This window comes from Myxine glutinosa, chromosome 11 (genome assembly GCF_964187855.1).
Source record: "Myxine glutinosa chromosome 11, kmMyxGlut1.1, whole genome shotgun sequence".
Lineage (NCBI taxonomy): Eukaryota > Metazoa > Chordata > Myxini > Myxiniformes > Myxinidae > Myxine > Myxine glutinosa.
In genome coordinates this window covers 23,999,356-24,018,885 of record NC_136271.1, presented here as the reverse complement: position 1 = coordinate 24,018,885, position 19,530 = coordinate 23,999,356, and the positions used below count along the sequence as shown (strand labels likewise).

The 19,530-nt window shown below is 50.0% G+C and overlaps 1 protein-coding gene across 4 annotated transcripts in view; it reads left to right on the top strand.

Moving 5' to 3' along the window:
- TCF25 (TCF25 ribosome quality control complex subunit) overlaps positions 1 to 19,530 on the top strand; it is a 105,217-nt gene that overhangs the window by 28,308 nt on the left and 57,379 nt on the right. For all 4 annotated transcript variants that reach the window (XR_010986292.2, XR_010986293.2, XM_068130343.2 and 1 more), the window contains 2 exons: positions 10,869 to 10,962; positions 12,011 to 12,103. Coding sequence is in view for 2 of the 4 variants with exons in the window: in XM_068130343.2 (XP_067986444.2) it covers positions 10,869 to 10,962; positions 12,011 to 12,103 (187 nt within the window). In the remaining 2 variants the exon portion in view is untranslated. The remainder of the gene's footprint in view (positions 1 to 10,868; positions 10,963 to 12,010; positions 12,104 to 19,530) is intronic.

Here is a 19,530-nt window from a genome sequence, read left to right as displayed (position 1 = left end):
ATTCCAGCCGTGTGTCTTCTTTTTCCTTCATTGGTCTAGCATAGCGCGATTAGTCAACGTTCGGGCACAATCGGGTAACTTGTGCAGACGTGGTCATACCATAAAACCGCTCGGTAAATAACATCCAAGCCACGTCTGTAACAATTGGTGTCGAGGAGTGGAATTCGAACCCGGGACTAAATTAGTTAGGCCCAAATTTTGGGAGGGAAAATCGATTCGGAGCGCGTTTCCCGCGCGAAATTATAACGGCGAAATTTGAATTTGTTTTACGAAAATAAAAAATAAAAACCGAATTTTGAAAGTCGCGCTATGGCGGATCAAGACAGCTGGGGTCCGGTAAAGGAGAGTGAGGTAGGGTCGATCCAGGACCAAAATGAGGGACAGGAGGAGAGCGAAGCAGTGAGGGCGGCAGGTTCGCAAAATAGCGCCGTCACGCACGAAGAAGCGGGCGCGCAAAATGGCGCCTCGCTGATCACCGCGCCAGCGACCGTGGCAGCGCCCCCGATGGATTGGGGCCTTTTTTTCATACAAATGAAGGCCCTTATGGCCCAGAATAGCGAGAAAATGAGGGAGGAAACGAGGGCTGATAATGAGCGATTGGGTGAGCGGTTGGGGAACCGGATGGATGCTCAGAGTGAGCAAATGGGGGTAATGGGAAACCAAATGGGGGTAATGAGGGACGAAGCGAGGGGTACCAGTGAGAAGTTAGACAATAATTTTGAGGGGTTAGACAACGGGATAAAAGAAGTGAAAAATGGGTTAACGGGGGTAGAAAACAGAATGGCCGCTCAAGAGAATCAAATGGAAGGGATGCAAAAGGGGTTAGAGGGGGTAGAAAATAGAATGGCTGCCCAGGAGAATCAGATAGAGGGAGTGAAAAATGGGTTAGAGGGGTTAGAAAACAGTATGGAAGGCAAATTGAGGGACATGAGGGACCAAGCGGAAAGGGAAGTTAAACAAATGGAGCAGCAGATAGAGGGGGTCAGAATGGGGGTAGAAACCAAACTGGATGCTCACAGGGAGGAAATGGAGCAGATGAGGGTGGCATCTGGGCAGGAGATGCAAGTGATGGGAGAGGAGATCAGAAGAGGAGTGAGTGAGGAGGTCGGAGGAGTGCGCGAGGAGGTGAGGCACTGTAAGGAGCGCATGGAGAAAGAGGTGAGAAAGGGGACTGTAAAATTGCAAGGTGGTATAGAGGAGTTGACGCTGGGAGTAGAACAACTGACAGTGGGACAAAAGGAGTTGGGGGATCAGGTAAAGAAGAACACAGCGGTAATAGAGGGTTTAAAATCGACACAGAAGGAGATGAAAAAGGACGTAGGGGTAATTAAAAAAGAGTGTCAGACGGTACATGAGGACCTGACGAGGAAAATGGACAAGGTGGTAGAGGTAATGGAGGTTAAAGAGCGGGAGGTGCGGGAGCACATAGAAAAAAATAAAGTGGAGTTAGAGGAAGAACTTAAAGGGGCGCACGAAGAGATGAAGGAGATGAAGCAAAAATTAGAAGAAGTGGAAGAAGGGGTGAGCGAAATTAAAAAGCGACGGAGAGAGGATAAGAAAGAGATAAAAGAAGAGGTAAAAGAATTGGTCCAGAGTCTGTGTTCGGATCGTGATGATGTGCTCATTAACCGGATGAGGGATTCGCAGGTGATGGAGGAGAAGCGAAGAGAAAGAGGACCCGGTGTAAGTGGTGACCAATATGGTCGTGCGTATGATGCGCCAGGTGATTTAATAAGCTTGGGGGTCGAGATAGACCCGGATGTTCGTGAGAGGCCAAGAGTGAGGTGTATGGCTGGTCCGGAGGGTATGGAACGAGAGGTGCGAGGTGTGGGTGAGCAAGGTTGTGGTGGTGGTGGTATGGAATGGGTAGCGGGTTGCGGAGGTGTGACCCATGCATCGACACCAACAGGGGTAGTTGTTGGAGGGACCGGGGAGGCACGAGAGCCCCTTGGGGGTAGTGTACTGTGGGGGCCCGGCCGGTTCGGCCCCGCGCTGACCCCGCAAGGGGCGACGCACGGGGTCCGGCAGGCGGGCAACGACTCACATACGAGGTGGTCCCACAAGGTCCCACTCGCGCCGTATGACGGCAAGAGTGATCTACGCGCGTACCTGGCGCAGTTCGACTGTGTGTGTAAGGGCAACGGTTGGGGTGAGGACGAAGGTGGAGTACACCTGGTGGCCGCATTGCGCGGCGCGGCGGCGGAGGTGCTGACGGCATTACCAGCGGGTGCTCTCACCCTGCCAGCCCTCCGCGACGCCCTAATTAATCGATTCGGCATAGAACAGCAGAGCGAGCTTGTTAAAGCTCAGCTCGCGCTGCGAAAACGCAAGCCTCAGGAAGCCATCGGGGAACTTGCCCACGACATTCGCCGCGCAGTGGGGATCGCACATGCTAGCATGGCAGCGGATTCCCGGGAAAGCCTGGCGCTGGACCATTTTATCCAGGCCCTCCCGGATATTGAGCTCCGGCAACAGCTCGCCATGTGGCGCCCGCAGACTCTGAGCCAGGCGGCTGACGCTGCGGCCCGTTGGGAAGCAGCGAGGCCCCTGGCCCGAGGGGGCGAGCGTCTCGCAATGGCGGTCCGCCAGGTGGGACCCCCGATGGAGGGCGGACCCCTTAGGGGACCCGCCCCCGACGTGGGTCCTGACCTGGCGGGCATGGTCCGGAGGCTGGTGGACCAGCGCCTGGCGGGACCTGGACCATGGCAGGCGGCCACGGAGGTGGCCCGCGGTGGACCACGAGCGGGTAATCCAATTCGGACCTACAGGGGGGGGAATTTGGAATTCCGGAGGCAAGCACCTTATCAGGTGAGGTGCTATACCTGCAACCGCCTGGGTCACCTGGCGCGGCACTGTCGAAACGCGCGCCGGGATGATCCCCGGCAGTTGAGGTCCTCAACTCCGCCCAGGGGGGAGCGGGTTAGCCGACCCCAGACACCCCCCCGCCAGACCCCGGGAAACTAGAAGGTGTCGGGCACGTAGGGCGGTGTTCGGCAGCAGAGGATGGAGGAGAGCCCTCATTGACGCGACAGGTCATTTATTGTGGCCAAATTGGAACCGGTAGCCTGACAATTAGATGCAAAATTGCCGGCGTGGGGGTAGACGCCGTAGTGGACACAGGAGCTAGCGCCACGATCATCAGCCCTGTGGTCCTTGATTCGAGCGCAGGTGGCTGGGATAAGATCCAGCGCCTGCAAAATTATAGTTTGCAGCTTGCTACCGGGGTAACGGCCCCGATCATAGGGCGTGGTTCTGTGACCCTCAAGTTAGGGTCGGTAAGGAGGGAGATAGATGTTTGGGTGGCGGAGGTGTGCGACCCATGTTTAATAGGGTTGGACCTGTTGACTGCCAGCGGTTGTAAAATCGACTTGTGCCGGGGGATCCTGCAGGTGGGAGTAGAAGAGCTGCCGTTAGGGGGAGTGAGCACGGCCGAGAGAGCGGAGCTGGAGGCTTCCGAGGCCGTGACCATCCCCCCAAGGGCCGAGGCGATAGTGCCGGCCCGGTGGGCAGCTCGCCCAACATGGCAGGAGTCCTGCGGCCTGGTCGAACCGGTGGCAGCGCAGTCCATACCGGGTTTAATCGTGGGCCGCACCCTTGTAAAAACGGACGGACCGGTAGTGGCCGTCCGAGTAGTAAATGTGAGTACAGAACCACGCACTATAGTAAGGGGCACGAGGGTAGCTGGCTGCACCCCAGTTGAGGAAGTCGCGACAGTGAGGGGCGAGAACGTCCAGCCGAGCCGACCCCGGGGGGAGCCTTCAATAACAAGTAGGAATTGGCCCGATCCCATTTGCGAGATGGTAAATCGTAGTAGCGTAGAGTTGGGAGGTACCCAGAGGGAGGCCTTACACAAACTGGTTGGGTCCCATTTGGACCTCTTCTCCCTGTCCACCGAGGATATTGGACGTACGGGCCTGGTGAAACATCAGATCCACACCGGTGAGGCCCGGCCTATTCGTCAGGCCGCCCGACGGCTCCCTTGGAGCAAGAGGGCGGAAGCTGACGAGCAGGTTGCAAAAATGCTCGACGCAGGTGTGATCGAGCCCTCGGGAAGTCCTTGGATGTCACCTGTTGTGCTGGTCAAAAAGAAGGATGGGACCACGCGGTTCTGCGTGGACTATCGCCAGCTAAACAACGTGACACTCAAGGACTCATATCCCCTGCCAAGGATTGATGACACCCTCGATGCCGTTGCGGGCTCAAATTGGTTCACAACTTTGGACCTCAAGAGTGGGTATTGGCAGGTGGAGATGGATAGGGCAGGGAAGGAGAAAACGGCATTTTCCACAGGCAAGGGACTGTATCAGTTTACTGTGATGCCGTTTGGTTTGTGTAACGCCCCCGCCACCTTTGAGAGATTGATGGAGCATGTACTAGGCGGCATGCCATGGCAATCATGCCTGGTGTACCTGGATGACGTCCTGGTACATGCCCAAACGTTCCCCCAGGCACTAGCTAATTTGGACCAGGTGTTCGGGTGCCTCAGACAGGCAGGGTTGAAGCTGAACCCGAGTAAGTGCACTTTGTTTGCAAGAGAGGTGGCCTATCTAGGTCACGTGATTGGCCGCGAGGGGGTAAAAACAGACCCAGACAAAATTAAAGCGGTAGAGGAGTGGCCCGCACCACGTACCATCAAAGAGGTGCGGGGATTTTTGGGACTCTGCTCCTACTACCGGCGCTTTGTGGCGAAATTTGCGGAGTTGGCCCGTCCCCTCCACCGGCTTACGGAGAAGGGGACGCGATTTAATTGGACACGGGAGTGCCACGAGGCCTTCCAAAAATTGAAGGGGTGTCTAACATCCGCACCCCTTCTAGCTTACCCCACTGGTGACGGGACATTTACCCTGGACACGGATGCGAGCCAGGAAGGATTGGGCGCAGTTTTGTCTCAGACACAGGAGGGCGTGGAGAGAGTGATTGGTTATTATAGTCGGGCCTTAAGTAGGCCCGAGAGAAATTATTGCGTCACTCGCAAAGAGTTATTGGCTATGCTGGCTGCCATGAACCATTTCCACCCGTACTTGTACGGGCGGAAATTTTTGGTTAGAACTGACCATTCCTCCTTGCAATGGCTCCTTCGGTTCAAGGAACCGGAGGGCCAAATTGCAAGGTGGTTGGAAAAGTTGCAGCAGTACGATTTTTATGTGGCCCATAGGGCCGGGAAGGCCCATGGTAATGCGGACGCACTCTCTCGGCGTCCTTGTCTGGGGGAAAACTGTAAATTTTGTGCGAGACACGAGGAGAGGGAGCAATTGGGCGATTCCGCCCCGATTCTCGTCGTCCGGGCAACCCGGGTGAGAGGGCCAATTTTGCCACTAACCGCGGACGAGGAATTTGGAGAGTTGGCTTGGAGCACGGCCCAGCAGGAGGATCCTGTTCTGGGGCCGGTGTTCCAATGGGTCAAATTGGGGCAAAGACCAAAGGGGGAAGAGGTCACCCCCCTCGGGGCACAAACAAAGGCATATTGGGCTCAGTGGCAGACCCTGGAATTGAAAGGCAACATCTTGTATCGCAAGTGGGTGGAGGTTCCCTCTGATCGAACTTCCTGGCTGGTGATAGTCCCTGACAAATTCAAGAACGTCATATTGCAACAGGTGCATGGTACCCGCTCCGGCGGCCATTTGGGCAGGACAAAGACAATATCTCGGGTCCGCCGGAGGTTCTATTGGGTGAATATGGGGCGCGACATACAGGACTGGTGTCGGAGATGCGACGCCTGTTCTGCCAAAAAGGGACCAGCACGGAGGATGAGGGCCCCCCTTCAATTACATCAGGTGGGGGCCCCCCTTGAGCGGGTGGCTATGGATATTCTAGGACCGCTGCCCCGCACCCGCCAAGGTAATAAGTATATCCTCGTTGTAATGGACTATTTCACCAAGTGGCCGGAGGCCTACGCCCTCCCCAACCAAGAAGCAGGGGTGGTAGCGCAGGCCTTCGTGGAAGGATTTGTGTGCCGGCATGGGATTCCACAGGAGTTGCACACCGACCAGGGACGAAATTTTGAGAGCAAATTGCTAAAAGATGTGTGCAGTCTCCTGTCAATTCGGAAAACCAGAACAACGCCTTTAAGACCTCAATCTGACGGGATGGTGGAAAGATTCAATCGAACTCTAATCCAACAACTGGCACTGTTCACCACCACCCGTCAGGATGACTGGGACGAACATCTCCCTTATTTGCTCATGGCCTACCGAACCAGCCAGCACGGGGCCACCGCATGCAGTCCAGCGTTGCTTATGTATGGGCGGGAGTTACGGGCTCCCGCTGACTTGCTATGCGGTCCCGTGCCAGACACAGTGGTTAACCCGCCGAGGGAGGGGTACGCACGTCACCTAGAGGAAGGCATGGAGCTAGTCCATGCCTTCGCCCGCCGCCAACTCCATCTGGCGGGGGAAAAGATGAAGCGCAGGTACGACGACCGGAGCCAGGGGAGTCAATACGCTCCGGGGATGAAGATTTGGTTCTTTAATCCCCGGAGGCGAAAGGGAAGGTGCCCAAAACTCACCTCCCCCTGGCAAGGCCCAGGAGTCGTCCTGTCGCAAATCTGTGACGTGGTCATTAAGATCAAAATGGGGCCACGAGCCCTCCCTCGGATCGTCCACGCCGACCGGATAAGACCTTACACCGGCGAGCAGGCGCCCCCGTGGATTGCCTCGGCTTTAGATGCCGAGGCGGGACCCAGTACCTCTGAATAAGGGGGGCTTATTAGTGCCAGAGGACTGGGGGATTGAGGAGCGATAGGCCCGGTGGGAGAGGGTGGCATCCCTGCCACCTTTCCCATGGGGGGCAAATGCGCTATAGCTTATGGGGTGTATGGCAGTGAAAACTAGCCCGGGGGGGTTAGGATATTGTGTGTAGGGATCTAGCGAAGATGACAGTAGGTAACGTTAAGGTTAGTTAGTGACTGATACCTGTAGTGGGGACGCAGGTAGATTAGTATGGATGATAATGACGTGGGAGCGCAATAGTTTAAAGGGACGACTGGGAAGCGCAAGTTTCAGAAGGGAGTAGTTAGCTGAGATGATGCCGTGTTTGTGAGAATTGAACAGGTGTGATTGCACAGGTGTGCAACTGGACAGGTGTGTGGAGCAGTGTATGAGTAGTGAGTGTTGTGGATCAGCGCGAATGCGCTTGGGGAGAGAAGGGTGCAGGTGGCACCAGGTGTGAGAGCACAGGTGTGCAGGTACAGGTGTGTGGAGAGAGTTGGAGTGAGTGGTACGGAGTGGTGTGCATGGTGCGAAGGTGTGGATGGGGGAAGAGTGGACCCCTTTCACGAGTACCCGGGGCGGGTAGTGTAAGTGTTAGGTAGAGGGTGCAGGTAAATTGTGGTTGGATATTGGCATTTGTGGTGCGGTTGCAGAATGGTGTTGTGAATGGGTGCATTAGTGTTGTGGAAATGGCTGGGCGTGTAGCCTGTTAGTGTGTGTAGTTGGTTGGGCACTCCACCACTGTGAGGATGTCGGCCAGGTGAGGCCGCAGGTGGGCTCTGGGAGCCGGTAGTTGTGAGTGGGTGCCTGAGGATCCCGGGTGTGGATCGGGCAGCCCAGTGCCAGAGAGGGCACGGAGTGGGGAGAGAGCCAGAGGGCCTTCCCCTGGTAGTTAGGTTAGGGTAAGGAGCAGGTAAGCTCGGAGGCAACTGCAGTGGTGGAGGTGTGCAGGTGGGTAGACCCACTGGGAGAGGTACACGTCGCAGCCCAGAAATTGTACGAGGGCACCGGGAGATGAATCGGGGGAGTGAGACCCCAAATTGAAGAGCACCACAGTTTGGCCAATGGGAATTGGTTTTTTAGAACCCATAGTGTAAGAGGGCCAATGGTTTGGCCGGAGAAAGACCCCGGGTAGTGTAAAGTTGTTAAAGTCATTTAGGAGATAGTTAGGATTGATGAACCTGTCGCACCATACGCAGCCACTTGCCTGTGGTGATGATGATGACTCCACACCTGTGTTTTCTTTGTTTTGTTGCAGGAGATGAATCGCTGTGTGGATTTGTGAGACGCATCACGACGTGGATGAGACATTGGAGTGATTCCATCTCTCCCTCCCTAGGAGGGACTGATGATGAATTGGTGATGGCAAATTATGATGTTGAGTTGGAGATGGCAAATTTTGATGAGAGTTGAAAATGGCAAATTTGATTGGTTAGGAGGGAGAGAAGACGAATTTGGTATATGGGAGGAACGGGGAAGACAGTAGGGATGTTTGTTGATTTGTAAAGTAGATGTTTATGGGTAGTGTTGTGTTGTGTGGATACAGTAAGGGGTAAGGGAGGGGCCATGTAGGTTACCTGGTGGGGGGGGGGGGGGGCGTACGATAGGAACGTACCTGTCTCACCTGGTTCCCATGTGCCCCCAGTGTGCATCACCTTACATTGCGTGCACTTTTGCGCCCTTACCACCTTACTCACTTGTTTCTTCTTTTGTCTCCCACCTCCGAGGATCTGGCTTTGGGGTAGAGAGAGAGGAGAGAGAGGTGCTGGCTGCGCAGTTGTGGGCCTGCACTTTCGCTGTTTGCTGCCGGGATCGATACACCATATGGACCGCAATGTTTGTGGCCACCCACAATGGACCGCAGTTCGTTTGCGGCCAAGCACCACCCGGGGATGGACCTATGGATCAACGTGGCACCTATGCCATACAGGTGAACCACTAATAGTTAACACCACCAAGTGCACCACAAGAAGAGCAAGAGACACCTGCAGGGTTAGGGGTTGTCGAATTTATTTTTATTCCAATGAACAATGGTGACTGCACCGATTGGTGGTGGGGTGGTGCTGTTGATGCTCGGGAAGGGTGCTCTGCACGTTATTAAAGGCCGTCGGCCACAGAGCACTCGTGGGTTGGTGTATCGATGTTGGCAAGCGCGCTCTCTCTATGCATAACATCTGCATGTGTTCCTCCAAAAAACAGGTCCTGGATCGTAGTGTAAATAGCAGCGTAGTCTTGTAAATAATGCTCCCTACCGGCTGTATGTTTAGTTTGAGAATTCTTTCCGGATTCGGTTATCCTGTGGGTGTGTTTCTGTGAGGAGAAGGGTGCAACGTCGCAGGGGGACATATTTACTCATTTGTGAATATCTGTAAAACTGTCGCACTCAGGGTAGAGTTAATAGTAGAGGGAACTACATTGCGTGCCACACTAAAGTAGGTAAAAATTTATCGGGTCGGGACGCCCCGAGGGTAGAGAAGGGTGCAATGTTGCGAATATGGAATTTGGCCTCCATATCCGCTTGTAAATATTCCCCTATTTTCTCCAATACTCCCCAACCTTCCCCAATCCCCCATTCCCTAGTCCCATTGCATGTAAATAACAATCAGTAGAGCCGACCTTCCCCTTATTCCCCCATTAAATGTCGTGCCCAGGTCCACCGCACCACACGTAGACAACTTTCGGACATCTTCCTAGTTATTCTTAATCTATGTCAGTTAAGGCCTCGTTTCCATTAATTATGACTCTTCGTTGCACCAGAATGTGATTATATGGCATCAGTAGTGAGTTTAGGACCTTTCCCATACCTCCTCCCATCTTCTTCCCCAAACAACAACAATAACAACAACTACAACAACAATTACAACTACGACTACAACAACAGAGGGGCGGGGAGTGTGCGTCCTCACACCGGCTCGGTTACCCGCCATGACCATGCGCTCCACGGCGTTACCCCGAAGGGGCTGGCTGTCAGCTCCTCGTCAGGGGCGGAGCCAGTAACCCCCCCACGCACCCAATGAGAAGCAACGTGCCGATTCCATCTGGGGCGGAGCTAACGAGCCGAGGGCGTGTCACTCCCCGCCGGATATACGCGGCCCCGCGCCGGATGTGACGTCAGATGCGCCTCAGCCTGGAGAGAGAAGTCGCCACCCCTCGAGCGCTGCAATACCTCCACCGCATCTCTTAAACTGGACCGTACGTGATCCTGCCCTGAGCCCAGGTGCACCTGGAGCGATCGCTACCCGCTTTCTTTGCCATCAAACCCCGTGTGAGTGAGCCTTGTCCCGTTTATCTGTCGTCCGTTGGGGTTAATATAAGTGTGTTTAAGTGCCCACCTTCCTATGTTTCCCTCTTGTCCCTGTAATCTAAACCTTCCGCATTATTGTAATAACAACCTTTGAGAACCGTATCCCTGGTGTCGTGTCGTATTAATTCCAGCCGTGTCTTCTTTTTCCTTCATTGGTCTAGCATAGCGCGATTAGTCAACGTTCGGGCACAATCGGGTAACTTGTGCAGACGTGGTCATACCATAAAACCGCTCGGTAAATAACATCCAAGCCACGTCTGTAACAATTGTAACAGTAACGTCTGTAACAATCTGTAACGTCTGTAACAATGTATGGAAATATATATTATATATATATATATACGTATATATGTATATATATATATAATTTTTGTTTTCAACATCTGATAGAGGATTTTTAGTCCGATTGGCCTGGGTCTACAGTATAGTCTGGTTCAATGCTCGTCCCACTAAAACTGTATTGGTGCGTTACAGACATCACATGCGTGTTTGCTTCAAAATGTGTATCGTCCTTCGTACAAGCGTTGAGTTGTCCTATGTTCTAGCATTAGCTGGTGGGCATTAAAGATGCCATGGTCAAGAACATATTACTGCTTTCCCCATGAAAACGAGGCGAGTTATCGCTGGTACCCTGAACAAATTAAATTATCCCACTTTCCCTCGATTGTGGGATCTGGCCAGCTGGTTCCTGAAAGACTTGGGCTAAACCTTTCCCACGGCTGACGACCTCTTAAGAAGGGCAGGATGAATTGTCGCTGTTAAAGAAGAAGAAGAAGAAGTAGTACGAGTCGTATTTATACATATTTAGGCAGAAGTTATTTCTCGTGTTGTATTGAGTTTCTCATCTATGCATGCAGAGCGAGCGCTGTTTAGCTTGGAGAGCAGCTTCCACCCATTGTTCAACCTGATCAGTGGTACTTGTCTGCTGGATTACAGACGGCCAGAGAACAGGTCAGTCATGCACATCACATTTGATTGACATGAGTTTGATAAATATGAAATTATTCACCAAATGTCAATCTCTATTTGCAAACATTCCAGTAAGTGGTATCAATTGCTCACTTTACTCCTGAATAGTTGACGTTTTAACTCTTTATCTTTATTACGATGAATATAGGATTCAAACTGCCATAATGTAATGTTAAATATATGAAGGGTTATATCTTAACCTTTTTTTGCAATGGTCACCTGAACCAGTAAGACCAAAACCTCACGAGTCTGCAGAGCGTTCCACTGGTCCACAAAGGCAACATTGATGAGACCAGCCAACAAAATTCAAAAGCTTTGTCATCATGAAATCAAAAATTGATACTTGAATAAACAGAACATTTGTTATCTGCCAATTAACTCAATAATCTCAAAATATATTGATTGCATTTCCTTGCAAATGTTAAATTGCATTTGCCCGTATATTTTGCAAAACCACGTTTTTTCTCCAGGTCAAAAGATAGCCACAAATCCGTTGACTCCCACGGCAAGCATATTTATTCAAGTGCCTGAGAGAAGATTAATCGTTATAAAAATATAACAACAATCACGTTTATTCCTCTTCTGCCATCACACACTGTCTGAATGCTTCTTTTCCCCAATCACCATCACATTTGAGATTCAAACAATAAGTTTTTTGTTTGAGGATGGTAGTGCCATGGTGAAGTTTTTGTTTGAGGATGGTTGTGCCATGGTGAACTTTTCTAAAAAAAATTCAATACGTTTTCAAGACCTATTGAGCTGCTCTATACACCTTAACATGGTGTGCGTTTAAAACATGGGAATTTTTTCTGGATTATTTGTAGTTAATCAGCCGAATCAACTCGGAAGATCACAACGATCATTTTGTTGTATCACAGCTACAGTAGAACTCCACAAAAAACCATGCGACACACACACACACACACACACACACACACACACACACACACACACACACACACACACACACACACACACACACACACACACAATATGGTAGTGCCATGATTGAGTTTTTAACCATTTCCAGGTCCTTTTTCCTTGCACTGTTCAAGCAAATGCTTTCCTTGGAGAGTCGGGGCTGCACCCGTACGGCACTCGAGTTCTCCAAGCTGATTCTCAGGTAATCTCGATTGGGATAGTTTAGTCTGTTTGTATAATTTGTTTTTTTGGGGGTGGGGGAGGTGGAGGAGGTAGGAGAATACACATTGTAAAATAAGAACTTTTCAACATAAAATTAGTCGTATTAATTTCTTCATTAAGTCTGACTGATTTATGAGTGCTGTGCTTAGAGTTGCATGATTTGTTGAATTTGGGGTGTGGGAGGAAGAAATTGGGGATTATTGTGGAAAAGACGTCGCTACTTTTGTAAGTGAATAGGTAGGTCCGTATGATTGTACGTGATCTCTGCAAACGATTACATTACAACTATGCATGTTAATAATCCTGGGTCCTGGGTTCGAATCCCGGTCGATCGCTGAATTAACACCAGGGGGGTTGACTCAGCCTGTCATCCTTCCGAGGTCGGCAAATTGAGTACCAGTTCACTGGTAATTCCCTGTTTGTCGTTAAAGGCGGCAAAAAGGGTTGGCGTCAGGAAGGGCATCCGGCCGTAAAACATTGCTTCAAAAAGGGGACCAAAAAATAACAACAACCACGGTTCCCGAAAAAGGCCAACCCCCGCTTTGTGGGGAAAAATGGCCTCTAAACGTGGTTATTTTTTATATTATTTATGCATGTTAATAATAACGAGCAGTGTCCCGCATAACATCTGCACAATGTAATAAGTGACTTCAAGTCCTCAACTCCATCACCCCTCACAAACCCGAAGTCATCAAACATCACTCCTATCTCGAAGGTGACCAAGCCTTCAAACCCCCTCTCCTCAACCACACCGCACCACAACTCCTCAAATAAGTCCTCAACCCCACCTCCCCTTTACCCCAAACCCTCAACCTACTGCTCCGAACCTGTCACATCTTTGCTCACCCCTCCCCCTCCCAATATTAAGGTGTCAATCCCCTCCTCACTTCACCCCTTCAAACTACCTCCCCACCACAACTCCTTAACCCCCACACTCTCCCCAATCGTCAACGAAATGAAAGTCCTCAACCTCGATATCCTCAAAGTACAATAATCCTTATTTATATATATATTGTTACTGATCGCGGTTTAGATGTTACTTGCCGAGCAAAGGCTCCGCGACCGAACAGTTGTTCCCCGACTCACCCGATTCACCCAGAACTTTGGCCGTATCGCACCGCAGCTGCCCAATCTGGTAAAAGACTAAAACGACGAAATGCAAAGAGGAAAAGGAATAAGACGAGAAGACGGACAGAAGAGTAATTGGATTTATTGTACACACACAAGCAAAAAGGAGCAATCAAGTTTATTTACAACACATAAGACGCAGGTGACACAGTGCAAATACTAGCTTATACAGACTTAATTAACCCAGGGACAGAACAAACAAAACAAACTCACGTACACAAGAAGGGTGGAAAGGCAGGAGGTGGATGGCTGGAGGGAGAGGAAGGTCCAAGGGGGTCCTGCAGCACGATCGGCGCGTTTAGCAGCCGCCGTTCCTTTGCGGCCCTGCTCAAAACCGCCGTTCAGGCCCCAAGCTGCTGTTGTGGCTGCTGTGGACGTCGCGTGCTTTCCCAGGACTTGTCCGACTCGTCTGGTCCAAACCCTCAACTCTTTCTTGGTCCACTCACTCTTTACCACCGACTCCTCACCGCAACCAACGCAACCACTGACCACCACCACCGATTCCTCACCGCAACCAATGCAACCAACTGACCACCGACTCCACTGACTGACTCTCACTCACCCTCCCACGCCACTTGCGCGCGCGCCTTTTATAGCGCCTCTAGCGATCAAGCCGCCGGCCTTCAGGACACGCCCATCGGTGTGCTCACCTCGGCCCTGGTTGGTCATGCGACCCTCTGGCTCCGCCCTTGATGACGACGGGCGGGCACTTGTTCAATGGTGGTTTTGGAGGGGAGGTAATTGGCAATCGAGGCTCGGCAATGACGAAAGGGGATGTGAAAGGAAAGGAGATTTTGGGGATGGGAATGAAAGGGGATCTATTCTCTTTCACTGGTGCAATGGAGTACTTCAATTAATGGGAGACACAGCCTTACCCTAAAACACAGAATAAGAGATAACTATCAAACAGGGGTATTCTATTATTTGGCTGACGTGTATGCTTGTGGACTAATTATGGGATGCCCTTTCACCTTTACACAGCTCCGGAGGCAGGGGGCGCAGAATAAACCATAATAATAATTTACACAATCAAAAAAATATACAGTCCTCATATCCGCAACAATATATATATATATCTCTATATATAAAGGTGTGTGTGTGTGTGTGTGTGTGTGTGTGTGTGTGTGTGTGTGTGTGTGTGTGTGTGTGTGTGTGTGTGTGTGTGTGTGTGTGTGTGTGTGTGTGTGTGTGTCTGTGTGTCTGTGTGTGTCTGTCTGGATGTCCGCTTATAAGTCAAGAACTACACATCGGAGAAAAGTTTTAGACATATTCGGAATCAGCATAAAATTCCGGTGGTTTTAGGCTACGTTTTATTTTGATATCAATGGTTTAAAAAAACCGCGCCAGCTGCAATTCCATGGTGTAGTTTGTGGCGGCGCTAGACGTTCGGGGGGTGTATTGCAATGGTTTGTCGGGTTTGGCTGTGGGTCCAGAATAGCTCACATTTCCTTATGTTCTTCCACTTTTATTTTGATTCTTCTGTTACAACGCCTTCCTTATCTACCTTATATCCCCCCGACGAGGCCTCTACATAATTTCATGCGGCAGAATTTCATGCATTTTGAGTGAAAGAAGTGAGACGAAGTTGTATGAGGAAGAAGAGGCGCGGTCACTGTGGACTGTGGAGGCCTTGATCGTGAGTGGAAATGGCGGGAATTGCGTTTGTATCGCAAAGTAAAGGATCTGCATTCATTTCTGAACTTGAATTGGTGGATTGTTATACATCTGCATTATTTTTCATTAAAAAAACTTTATGTTGAACTTGAAGGCTCCAAGCACGGACTATATATATAGCCCTCATTGAGGTAAAAATTAAAGTAAAAATCCTGCTATCGCTTGCCAAGCTATCCGTTCCTCCCCCTCCCCTCCCCCCTCCCCTCCCCCCTCCCCTCCTCCTCCCCCCTCCCCTCTCCTCCTCCCCCTCCCTCCTCTTCTCCCCTCCCCCTCCCCCTCCCTCCTCTTCTCCCCTCCCCCCTCCCCCTCCCTCCTCTTCTCCCCTCCCCCCCTCCCCCTCCCTCCTCTTCTCCCCTCCCCCCCTCTTCTCCCCTCCCCCCCTCTTCTCCCCTCCCCCCCTCTTCTCCCCACCCCCCCTCTTCTCCCCTCCCCACCCTCTACTCCCCTCCCCCCCCATTCCCCTCTCCTCCCCTTCCTCCTCCCCTCCCTTCCCCCGCCCGGCAATGCCGGGTACTTCCCATAGCCAGCTGTACGTGGGCTGCTCGAGGGTTGGAAAACCAAGCAATCTTTATGTCTTGGCACCAAGTAAGAAAACCAGAAATGTTGTATACCAAGAGGTTTTGAGAAATTGAAAATTGACAAAACGTCATGTAGGAAATGTACTGTGATATTGCTCTAAAATATACATGTTCTTTTCATCATATATTTGTATTATTCTTATTCAACCCGGGCGAAGCCCCCCTTCCCCCCTCCCCTCTCCCCTCCCCCCTCCCCTCCCCCCTCCCCCTCCCCTCCCCTCCCCCCTCCCCTCCCCCCCTCCCCTCCCCCCTCCCCTCCCCTCCCCCCTCCCCTCCCCCCTCCCCTCCCCTCCCCCCTCCCCTCCCCCCTACCCTCCCCCCTCCCCTCCCCCGCCCCCCCCAGTCCCCCCCTCCCCCTCCCCCTCCCCCTCCCCCCCCTCCCCCTCCCCCCCCCCCCCCCCCCCCTCCTCCCTGCACGGCCTCATCTCCCGATTATATATATATACAGACTTGGCTTTCGAGGATATTTACAAGTGAAGGGGGGGGGGGGGGGGGGTTCCCAAATCGGTAACAATATAAATATATATATATATATATATATATATATATATATATATATATATATATATATATATATATATATATATGTATGTGTATATATATGTATATATACATGTATATATATATGAATATATATATATAATTATATATATATATATATATATATATATATATATATATATATATATATATATATTTATATTTGTTTGTTTGTTTATTTATATTGTTATGAATTTTGGGGTCGGGGAATGTCCACAGTGCATTCAGAAAGTATTCAGACCCCTTCACTTTTTTCACATTTTGTTATGTTGCAACCTCGGAGGGAAAATTGACTTTTTGGTTTAATTTACCTCGTCCATCCATATCTTTACCTAAGGTACAGACAATTTCCACCAACTCAAGGATGGACTGACAGCGCAACAATCCATCAACCCACAATGCTGAAATCGTTTAAATTCATGTTGTCCCTCATCAATCTACACTCAATACCCCATAATGACAAAGAGAAACAGGATTTTAGAAAGTTTTGCAAATTTATTAAAAAGAAAAATCTGAAATATCACATTTACATAAGTATTCAGACCCTTTGCGATGACACTTGAAATTTAGCTCAGGTGCCTCCCATTTCTCTTGATCATCTTTGAGATGTTTCTACACCTTGATTGGAGTCCACCTGTGGTAAATTCAATTGATTGGACATGATTTGGAAAGGCACACACCTGTCTATATAAGGTCTCACAGCTGACAATGCATATTAGAGCAAAAACCAAGCCATGAGGTCGAAGGAACTGCCTGCATAGTTCAGAGACAGGATTGTGTCGAGGCACAGATCTGGGGAAGCCTACAAAAAAATTCTGCTGCATTGAAGATTCCCAAGAGCACAGTGGCCTCCATAATTCTTAAATGGAAGAAGTTTGGAACAACCAGGACTCTTCCTAGAGCTGGCAGCCCGGGCAAACAGCAATCGGGGGAGAAGGGCCTTGGTAAGAGAGGTGACCAAGAACCCAATGGTCACTGGCTGAGCTCCAGAGATCCTGTGTGGAGATGGGAGAACCTTCCAGAAGGACAAGCATCACTGCAACACTCCACCGATCTGGACTTTATGCTAGAGTGGGCAGACGGAAGCCTCTCCTCAGAGAAATACACATGATATATAAATACACATATCACTATACATACTTGTCTGATACACATGCCTGTTGTTTCTGTAGACTAAGAAGAAGACCTTTGTTGGTCGAAAGCTTGTCAAAAATTAAAGATCGACGTCCTGAAGCTACGTCCGCATCTGATTTAATCTCCCGATTATATATATACACAAAGAATTAAGTTAAGCACCCCCCCCGTTTTTTTACAACCTCGCACATTACAAGTTTGTTGTCGTCAAAACAGTGTAATATACCCATGTTATTGCTATATTTTCTGGAGAAGTGATATTATGGTCACATAAAAACATAACAATCATGCCGTTTTCAATATTTTATTCTGAATAATTTAAGGTGCAATTTTTTGGGAATTTTAGGCATATTTTCACCTCAATTTAAGTATGGAGCTATAGGTCCATCACGGACAGTGTGGATGACGTTTATGTTTTCTAACGTACAGTCATTGTTCTGAGAAGACCTCTAGCGATCTTTGCGTCAATAACGTGTGTAGGACCCACGTGATCGGATCACTGACTCAACCCTACGTCTCATAGACCCTGTAAGCCGTCGTATGCGTTGCTGTGGCAGGTTGTTCCATTCCCGATGTAATGCACGTTCCAATTCATCCAGATTGGCTATTGGAGGGACCATCTTCGCAATTTGTCGTCCCAACATGTCCCGAACGTGCATTACATCGGGAATGGAACAACCTGCCACAGCAACGCATACGACGGCTTACAGGGTCTATGAGACGTAGGGTTGAGTCAGTGATCCGATCACGTGGGTCCTACACACGTTATTGACGCAAAGATCGCTTGAGGTCTTCTCAGAACAATGACTGTACGTTAGAAAACATAAACGTCATCCACACTGTCCGTGATGGACCTATAGCTCCATACTTAAATTGAGGTGAAAATATGCCTAAAATTCCCAAAAAATTTCACCTTAAATTATTCAGAATAAAATATTGAAAACGGCATGATTGTTATGTTTTTATGTGACCATAATATCACTTCTCCAGAAAATATAGCAATAACATGGGTATATTACACTGTTTTGACGACAACAAACTTGTAATGTGCGAGGTTGTAAAAAAACGGGGGGGGTGCTTAACTTAATTCTTTGTGTATATATACAGACTTGGCATTTAATATGGAATATTTTTTTTTTCTTGACGGGTTTACTTTCTTAGCTCAGTATATCAATCTGGTGAGTTTCTTTTACACTTTGGTGATTTATTTGTTAAAAGAACCATGTCACTGATTGTCTGTCGCAGCAAGAAGTCAACAACAGGATTATATCACAGGTGGCGTGGCAAAATGTACAGGACAGGAGCATTTGACGATTGGCTTCACAGTCGGGTATACAAGGGTTGTTGCGTTCTGTATTAGTGGAAAACAACTCCTGCACGTCTCCAAAAGTTATTGCTGCTTCCTCTGGAGATGGTCCGTCAACTCGACAATGCTGTTTGTCATAGAGTGGTGGCTTTACGAAATTACAGCATGAAAGAGCGTGCTATTGCTCGGCAGTGTGGCATCACTCAAGGTCAGGTGTCAAAGATCCTGAAACGAAATGCTCAGAGGGGTGTCCCCACTCCAATACCGAGGCCAGGACGTCCCCGCAGAATCACAAGGAGAGATGATCGCCAGCTGCACCGGTTAGTCCGCAATGGCCGCACCAATTCAGCTAATCGGCTTAGGGCTGAGTGGCAGCAACTGACAAATGTGCCTGTATCCAGAAGGCGAGTCAACCAACGACTGGTTCAAGCAGACTATCGTGCCAGGCGTCCCCTGAGAAAGCCACGACTGACCAGACAACACTGCCAGCGCCGATTGCAGTGGCCCAGAGAGCACCGTCAATGGCAGCCAGGACACTGGAATCATGTGATCTTCAGTGACGAGTCTAGATTTCTGGTCTATCGTCAAGATGGCCACGTCCGAGTGCACAGACAAGTGCATGAAGCCTATAACAAAGATTGTATAATGCCTAGAGTCCAAGCTGGAGGTGGTGCGGTGACCGTTTGGGCTGCTTTTCATGCAGGGGGCAAAACTGACCTGGTTGTTCTGAATGGAAACCTGAACCAGTTCAAGTACAGGGCCATTCTGGAAGAAACATTGCTTCCATTTGCTCGTGCAGCCTTTCGAGGAAACTTTGTCTTCCAAGATGACAATGCACGGCCTCATCGTGCTCGTATGATCCAACACTTTCTTGCTGACCGTGGTGTGGAGCATATGGAGTGGCCTGCCATGTCCCCGGATATGAATCCGATAGAGAACTTGTGGGCAGAATTAACGCGTCAAATCGACCACTTGGACCAGCAGCCGACCTCTGTGCGTGAATTGCAGCAGGCTATTGTCACTGCATGGCAAGGGATTCCTGTCCAA